The 8691-nt window shown below is 35.6% G+C and overlaps 2 protein-coding genes across 3 annotated transcripts; both read right to left on the bottom strand.

Annotated features, from left to right (window-relative positions):
* On the bottom strand, positions 1-809 carry PSRP4 (plastid-specific ribosomal protein 4). The gene is made up of 3 exons (XM_086444922.1): positions 578-809; positions 417-481; positions 1-299 (listed from the first exon to the last, which is right to left on the bottom strand). The coding sequence occupies exons 1-3, from the start codon at positions 735-737 to the stop codon at positions 165-167; spliced, it is 360 nt and encodes a 119-aa protein (XP_086301048.1). The 5' UTR covers positions 738-809; the 3' UTR covers positions 1-164.
* A 1376-nt stretch (positions 810-2185) lies between these two features.
* Positions 2186-4855, bottom strand: LOC147399534 (uncharacterized). Of its 2 annotated transcripts, none has more exons than XM_086444924.1 (2): positions 4309-4855; positions 2186-2977 (listed from the first exon to the last, which is right to left on the bottom strand). In XM_086444924.1, the coding sequence occupies exons 1-2, from the start codon at positions 4670-4672 to the stop codon at positions 2376-2378; spliced, it is 966 nt and encodes a 321-aa protein (XP_086301050.1). In that variant the 5' UTR covers positions 4673-4855; the 3' UTR covers positions 2186-2375. The 2 variants fall into 2 exon arrangements, with proteins under 2 accessions (XP_086301050.1, XP_086301049.1); XM_086444923.1 differs by having other exon boundaries at positions 2188-2986.
* Positions 4856-8691: the final 3836 nt, after the last annotated feature.

Below are 8691 nucleotides of genomic sequence, written 5' to 3' on the forward strand. Positions count from 1 at the left end.
TTAAGCGTAAAAGAGATGAATGCAGTAACGAAATCATTCACGATTCTCATAACAAAGATACATTACAGCTTCATGTCGACAATTAAGGACCCATGAAAGAAAATTAAGGCATTCTAAGGTTCAGAAATTACAGTAACAGAGAAACAGAGCAGATGCTCAAATTCTTAATTAGAAAACAATGACTCTTCAATCTCAATCTTAACAACTTCACCGTCATCAAAAATATCTTTCTTAGGTGGCGATCCTTCGATTGGAACCCTAGGAGGACCCCGTCCCTTCTTCTTGTTCCTAGGTCTCGCCTAATAAAACCATAATTATAAAAAACACAACAACTCATAAAGAAATTTTCCCATAAGATTCAAACAACTACCTTTTGTTGCTTAAAAACACAGAGAAAAAAAAAAAAAAAAACTTACGTTTCCGAAGGAGTGATTGAAGCGTTTTCCTTTGGCAGTCTTCCTATCGCCTCTACCACAGTACACTTAAGAAGAAAATGATGAAGAAGAGAAATTAGGGTTTAAAGAAGAGAAATTAAGAGATAAATATATATAAAGAGAGAGAGAGAGAGAGTACTCACCAAATGGTGGTGTGCGAGAAGATGTTGCAGACGTTGAAATTGGAAAGAGAGGAGTAGAGAGGGAGAGGCCAAGGGTTTCGGATCGAGAGAAAGAGATTCTTGACGAGAGAATTAGGGATTGAGAGGCCATGGGAAGAGTTCCCAGTATGAGGGACGCCATTGGTGAGGTTAAGACCAAGTAAGGGGATAAGGTACCACAGACGTTGAGACCATTTGCCACTCTATGCTCTATAGCTGTTTATATCACGGAAGTAAGAAGCAACCAACGAAGTAAGATGCCTGATTTGGTACTTCGCGTCATACCATATTAAATGACATTGCATTTGCATTGATTCCACACTGCTCATCAAACAATGATGGGTCCAGCTCAAATTCGTGCCCATAATATGCCATTTAGAATGAATTTGGCTCATAATAGTTGGAAGATATTATTTGAATTGTATTCGATTTACCAATTTACCTTTATTTCTTTACTATTATAATGAGAGATGGCCAACTAGAAGTGGTAGCATTGTTCAAAATGTCATTTCGTTTTCGTACGAAGCATTTTGGATTTTGAATAAATCAAGATGAAATTATATAGAACTCAAAACAGACTTCTCTAAGTAATCAGATAAGAAGAAGAAAATGGAGGAGAAGAAGGAATGAGAGAGAGACCTGAGTCATCGAACAATCAACGATGTTATCGGAATTTCATCGGATTTGTGTCGATGTTTGAGGTAAGATCGTCTTCTTCTTCTACGATTGATGGTTTTTACGATTTTTTTTTTTCAAGAAGAGATAATGAAGTTACCCTTAACTTTGGTCTTCTTTAAAAGACTCGATTGTTTATTAACCCCTCTCTATTTTCAAAAATATTTGAGATACCTCATGTCTTCATACTAAGCAAATGGCCCTTGACCACAGTCTTCTAAGGAAGATTTAAAAAAAAAAATCTTAATTAAAAGTATTGAATGTCTTGGAATGAATCTGAAATATTTTTTATTATTTCGGGTTTGTTTTGATATCATTTCAAATTTTCAAAAAATTGAAATACCAATCCAAAAAGAGATTTTAAATCATGAGTGGCAGGACACCAAAATTTAAGTACCCCCACTTTATATTTAAATTTAATATAATCAAAGATATTTTTGTAAGAAAAAATCAAGAAAATTGCAATCCATCATTGTTTAATTTTCAGCATTGCAAAACTATCCCTAATTTTCAAAAACTCTTTCATCAATATTTTAAATTACAAATAAATCCTTTTGATACATGTGCGCGTTTGTGCATGTCACGTTCTAATGTATATATAATTCAAGTGTGTCAAAAAGTACAATCATAATATTAAAAATTCTTTTTTTTTTTGTTGTAAATAATCAATGGAACTCCTATTTAAAAGTACAAACGCACACTAATACCAGAGGAAGACACACCCAATTGCATCTTCCCATAAAATCTTCAAAGAAAATCCTTTTAAATTCTTCAAAATTTTTACTTTAAAGGAAAATTCTTCAAATTTGGATCGCCTATAAATAAAAATTATTAAAAAATATAATATATATACCACATATTGAAATAACAAAATAAAACTATGTTTTCAAGTTGGTAAATAAATTGAAAGAGAAGCAACCGTAGCAAAGAATTAGAGCTCAATCACACAACCATTAGATGTTTATAAGGTCATTTTTGCATCATCAATGTATGTATTTGGAGAGATTAGAAATATTAAAAATTACAGCAAACACTACTTATGAGTGAGCAACCCCAAAATTCAAAAAAAAGAACAGCAAACATCCATTAACAGCACCAGAGAGAGCTACAAGGGACACTTAGCTAAGCTTAAAAAGAGAGGATCAACCATTGGTAGATTTTCCTCCATCTCCACAATTTGATTCATTAGTTGATCCACAATAACCTGAACTTTATCCGCTTTAGCCCGCAAATTGGATATCTCACTCTCTATCATCTCCTTCTCCTTCATGAGATCTTCAGCTTTGATCCTTAAATCCGATATCTCGGACTCAGAACACTTACGCTTCATCATCACATCGGTGAGCTCATGTAATCGTTTTCTCAATCGACCAACATTGTACCCCATACTCTCTAAGTCCTCTAATGTCTTCCACAGCTCATCCACATTGGCCCAGAAATTATCAGAATGTAAGCTCTTGACTTGATCGACTGCCTCTTCAAAAATTTGATCCCACCCCAAAATCAATTTTTCTCGAGCCTTTCTGGAATAACACTGTAGGGAACGGAAATGAGGATTTTGGGGAATGCCCTTTAGTGTTCGGGATGGAAATAATTCAGACGTTCTGATGCTTTCATTTGCTGAATTTGTTGGTTCTTTATTTGAAGGCACATATTCAGCTTCTCTCTCTATGCTTTTAGCCTCAACTGCTGCTGTTTGCAACTCTTCTTTTACAGCTTGAAACATGTTCATTGAGGTATTTTTCAGAATATGCTTTGTAATAAATAAAAGGCAACATAACTGTATTCAATCGAAACACAGACACAACACAATCAACCGGTATCACATCACAGTTACTTGTTGTACTCGCTCATAAGTGATAAAGAAAAGTTTTTTATTTTTGGGTGGTTTCGACATGCCCCTATATGTTTTGGTCACTATTAGAGATACCCTCGTGTTTTCAAACTAATTACATGCCTTCAAAGCATAGGTTTTGTCTAAGACATGATTTCAAATATAGTCAGAGCATCTCGGTATCGTTCATGAATAATATGAGACATCCTCACGAGACCTTCTTCTTTCTGGTGATATCAGAAAAAATCACATGTAACATCCAAAATGACTTTAACAAGTCATCTCAATATCTTTCATGACCGAAGCCAAGATGGAATACCAAGTTTTGAAAACATGGCTTGAGAGTCTAACATAAAATGACCTAAATGCACGGTTTCAAAACTCAGTTTGAGGTCTCGCGTCGTCCATGGTCGAGACCCAGTTGTCTGACGATTCAACTCATTATAGACGAGATAAACCATTAACTCGGTTTAGCTATGAAAATAATGATAAATATTTTATAAAATAAGGAAGTTTAGAAGATGTTGAGACAGAATATTAGTCATCTTGGTCTCGGAATAGATTTAAAATCATGCCTAAATGCATGTCTTCAACTTCAAAATTCAAACCACACCCCCTGATTTTTCTCACAAAAAATCTGTCACCTTTGTTAACCTCTAAGGTAAATTATTTACCTCATTCAACCCTGTCTTCAATTTATTGTAGAAAATCCTCGATTCTTCTACCCAAAAATCCATCCTTTGAAAAAAAAGAAAAAATCCCATCTTGTTCTTGAGGTTTGAATGTTGAAGGAAATGGAATCTTTAAAGGTTGAAGGCTAATGTAAAAAATCTTTCATATTCAAGTTGTTAACCTCAAGGGAGAATAATTTAAACATATTCACCAAATCCTATATTGCTCATGAGGTTCGAAGGTTGAAGAACATTAGAATCTTAAGTTTAAAAGAAGGAAAAGGACACAAAACTATAACGTTGAAGTTTGGTGAGACAATAAGCAAGAGGTTGAAGTTGAGTGCATTTAAGTCATTTATGTTAGTTGTCAAAGAAGACCTAGGTCAAAGGAGGTAAGTCATCCATTTAATAACCCAGGGGGGTAGGGTACCCCTTGTTTTAAAGAACTTGTTTAACATTCCAGATCAATTAGGAATTACGAATTTACGATGAAGAATTAAAAAAAAAAAAGAGTAGGAGAGCGAGATACTAACCAAATAGTTGAAATTGGGATGGAAATGGAATGATGGAAGATGAAGAATGAGACGTAGTTGGCAGCACTGTGGAAGAAGTTGTTCCAAAAGAGGGAATTGTGTTTCCTCCGCTACAAGATACAACAGAATCAGAGAAAGAGAAAGTAGGGAATGTGATTTTCTCGGTGTTAAAAGGAGGTGTAGAAGATAATGTGAAAGAAGGAAGTGTTGCAATCTGAGTTGTTGTTGTTGGTGGAAAAAAGAAGGGTTGTTGTGGTCCTGAATTAGGGCAAGATGAAGAAGTAAGAGTAAGAGGTTCTTCTGGGATTGGTAGTGGTACCCTTCTCGAGCGATAGGGACGATTGCGAGAATTATTAGACCTCATCTCCCCCCGACCCTTTTTTCTTTTACCACACCAATGGAATCACTGTATGTGGTTGAAGAAGAAGAAGAAGAAGAAGAAACAGCTTTTCTACAAGCTTTCGGGATACGAAGGGGCAGGACATTCTTGCTCTCACTTTACTCTTTTTAAGTTTCTACATTTTCTAAATTCCAACGGTCTTGCATCTTGACTGGGTTCTCTAAAGGCTAAGTCCACTAGTAAAGCTCTTTAATTTTATTTATTTTTAACTGGTTACCACATCAACTTTTGCGAAGGAATGTTGGTATGGCAATAGTAACTAAGGTCCCGTGTGAATACATCTCTCCGTGCAAGAGCAAAAGCTCAATCTCTTCTTACAAGAGCAAAAAAATCTCTTTATTAAAGAGCAAATTCTTAAAGCTTCTCAAAAAAGAACAAAAAACCTCTCCCCACAAGTGCAAAAATCTTTTCACACAAAATTAAAAATCTATCCAAATATTTGTTAGCTTTCGTAGGAGTAGAAATCGTCAAGAAACTTTATCCAAATGCAATGTAAATTATTTTTTATAATCGGTATCCTTGTAGAAAGGAGACCAAACCTTGAGACTCATGATCTATGGGCATCAACTGTTTGTCGATCCGAAATTGCCATTGAGCCAACCCCTCGAGGTTGTTAGTGGACCTTAATAATATATATATTATGGGGGCGGTTCAAGGGACGTTTTGAAAAATGTCTTAAAAAATCATGATTTTCAGTCGTTGAATCTGAGAAAATAGACGGTGCAGATGTGAAAACACGTCTGTTCCAACTAAAGAATTTAAGTTTCTTTTATTTAAAAAAAAAACTCCCTTGACTTTTTTTTTTTTCGTTTTTTGTTTTTAAAACAACTAACTCTCTATTTTCTCTCTCGACATACGAAGGTTTTTCTCTCGACAGACGAACTCAACCTTCGTTTTTGTTTTTTCGTTTTTTTATTTTTTATTTTTAACTAACGATCTGTGTTTCATTAAAGACACCCTTTGTTTTCTCTCTCGACAGAAGAACTCAACCTTCGATTGAAAACCCAATGTCGTTGTTTCTTTGTTTAAGAGAGAAAGAGAGAGACTACGCACCATTTCTCTTGATGAAGCAAAAAATGGATGGACAGAAGAAGGGCAAAGAAGCAGTCTTTTTAGTTGTTTAAAGTAGTTGTTGTCTGAAACCCTAAACAGAACAATTCGCATCAAACCCACGCCCCTACTAAATACGAAATTACTGTTATTATAGTAATGATTTTTAAAGCTTGTCCGATACAACTCGAGAGAGTTAAGTCATCTCAATCTCTGATCTTAAATTGAGATATTAAATGTGAATCGTTCAACAGATTGACTCGTCCGATATCCGAGTTATTTTGATATCCGCCGAGCTTTAAAATAAAGAGACGGAGACGGAGACAGAGACAAAGACAAAGAGTGAGAGAGAGAGAGAGAGAAAGAGCAACTATACCTGTACGTGTAGTAGCTTGGAGAAGACGAAGTGGAGGAGCAGCCGATGGAGAGAGAGAGAGACGATTTTTATTTTTGTTTTTTTTTTTTTTCAAGTTTGGGTTGCTAATTTGGGGATGTTTTTATGCGATCTCACGTGCTATTGCCACACCAACTTTTACAACACCACAATTCATATAACAGCTAGGAGTGTCGATGAGCCGTGTAAAATCATAAATACCATAATGCAAGCCCCATTGGGTCGTCTGTTGAGAGAGAAAACGAAGGGTGTTTAATGAAACAGCAACACTGAGTATTCAGTCGAAAGTTGAGTTCGTCTGTCGAGAGAAAACGAAGTTTGAGTTTGTCTATCGAGAGAAAAACCTTCGTCTGTCGAGAGAAATGGTGCGTAGTCTCTCTCTCTCTCTCCCTCTCTTAAACAAAGAAACAACGACACTGGGTTTTCAGTTGAAGGTTGAGTTCGTCTGTCGAGAGAGAAAACGAAGGGTGCCTTTAATGAAACAGAGATCGTTAGTTAAAAAAAAAAAACAAAAAACAAAAAACAAAAAAAAAAAACAAAAACGAAGGTTGAGTTCTTCTGTCAAGAGAAAAACCTTCGTCTGTTGAGAGAGAAAACAGAGAGTTAGTTGTTTTAAAAAAAACGAAAAAGAAAAAGAAAAAAAAGTTGAGGGAGTTTTTTTAAATAAAAGAAACTAGGTTTCTTTAGTTGGAACTAATATGTTTTCTCATCTGCACCGTCTATTTTCTCACATCCAACGATTTAAAATCATGGTTTTCTAAGACGTTTCCAAAACGTCCCTTCAACCGCCCCCTATATATATGGGAGCGGTTCGGCAGCCCTAAAGTTTGCCAAGTTTGGTGCCAAACATTTTTTGTAAATCACTTTTGACGGGGTTAGAAGTTTTGGAATAGGCTGATTTTTTGTGAGGATGATCTCTACGGTGAAGAGATCATCCTCACAAAAAATCAACTCATTTTGAAACTTCTAACCCTAGTTTACAAGTTGAAGAATCGTGGACCGTCCAATTTTTGTAAATCACTTTTGATGGAGTTAAAAGTTTTGCAATAGGTCAATTTTTGGTGAGGATGATCTCCTCATCATAGAGATCATCCTCACAAAAAATCAGCTCATTCAAAAGCTTCTAACCCATATTTTTAAAAATGTTTGGCACCAAACTTGGCAAACTTTAGGGCTGCTGAACCGTCCCCTATTCCAAAACTTCTAATCTCATCAAAAGTGATTTACAAAAAATGTTTGGCACAAAACTTGGCAAACTTTAGGGCTGCCGAACCGCTCCCATATATATATATATATATATATATATATATATATATATATATAGGGTCACGTTCCTAAGACTCATATTGAGACTCACATTGCGACACACCGTTTTGTCTTATATGGGCAAAAGTGTTTGGAATGAGCTGATTTTTTGTGAGGATGATCTCTGTGATGAGGGGATCATCCTGGCAAAAAATCATCCCATTCCAAAACTTCTAACCCCATCAAAATTGATTTACAAATATTGGACGGTCTATAATTTTTCAACAAAAATTGGACGGTCTATAATTTTTCAACAAAAATTGGACGGTCTATAATTTTTCAACAAAAATTGGACGGTCTAGAAGTTTTATAATGAGCTGATTTTTGGCAAGGATGATCTCCTCACCATAGAGATCATCCTCACAAAAAATCAGCCCATTCCAAATATTTTTGCCCATATAAGACAAAACGGTGTGTCGTAATGTGAGTCCCAATATGAGTCTTAGGAACGCTGTTCATATATATATATTTCTATTTCTATGTAACCTTAATTGATTATCGATCCATACTTGCCAAGGAGCCAACCACTCCGGGTTGTTAGTGGACCTTAATAGTATTATTATTATTTTCTATGCAATCTTAATCGAATTTCAAAAGGGACTATTTGCACCCACCTTTCGTTTTTTCACTTGTCTCACTCACTTAAAAAGTGGGTAAAGCTAGTTTTACCCATCCACCCACCATCCCAACCGATTTCCATTCGGTTAACTGTTCTTCATATTGATCAGTAAAACTAAAGAACTTTTAACATTTCAGATCAATTAGGAATGACGAATTTAAAATGATTTAGAAAAAAAAAAAAAAAAAAAAGAGTAGGAGAGAGAGAGAGTAACGAAATAGTGATGCTTGTTGAAACTCTGATGGCCCCATGAATGATGGAAGATGATGAATGAGTTGTGGTTGGAAGCTTTGTGGAAGAAATTGTTCCAAAAGAGGGAATTGTGTTTCCTCTTGTACAAGATACAATATCAGAGACAGAGAAATTAGAAAGTGTGACTTTCTCTGTCTTAAAGGGTAGCACGGCACAGAAGGAAATGAGAAACTAGGAACAGTTGTTGTTGGGATGGGAAATATCGAATCAGAATACGAGAAAACTCGACCATCGAAATCCAAACAAGGGAAAGAGGAGGATGGTGTTGGTCCTGAATTAAGGCAAGAAGAAGTTCTTCTGGGGCTGATAATGGTACCCTTCTCAAGCGATAATGACATTTATTAGAGCTTATCTCATTCTCCA

This window comes from Akebia trifoliata, chromosome 6, assembly GCF_017979445.1.
Source record: "Akebia trifoliata isolate Shusen 1 chromosome 6, ASM1797944v1, whole genome shotgun sequence".
NCBI lineage: Eukaryota > Viridiplantae > Streptophyta > Magnoliopsida > Ranunculales > Lardizabalaceae > Akebia > Akebia trifoliata.

Excerpts from the sequence above, each read along its gene's own strand:
- PSRP4 (XM_086444922.1), bottom strand. The coding sequence starts at position 737 with ATGGCGTCCCTCATACTGGGAACTCTTCCCATGGCCTCTCAATCCCTA. Across the intron at positions 482-577 it reads TTCTCGCACACCACCATTTG|TGTACTGTGGTAGAGGCGAT; the intron begins GTGAGTACTCTC and ends TTTCTTCTTAAG. Across the intron at positions 300-416 it reads TCAATCACTCCTTCGGAAAC|GCGAGACCTAGGAACAAGAA; the intron begins GTAAGTTTTTTT and ends TGGTTTTATTAG.
- LOC147399534 (XM_086444923.1), bottom strand. The coding sequence starts at position 4,672 with ATGAGGTCTAATAATTCTCGCAATCGTCCCTATCGCTCGAGAAGGGTA. Across the intron at positions 2,987-4,308 it reads ATCCCAATTTCAACTATTTG|CTGTAAAAGAAGAGTTGCAA; the intron begins GTTAGTATCTCG and ends ACATGTTTCAAG.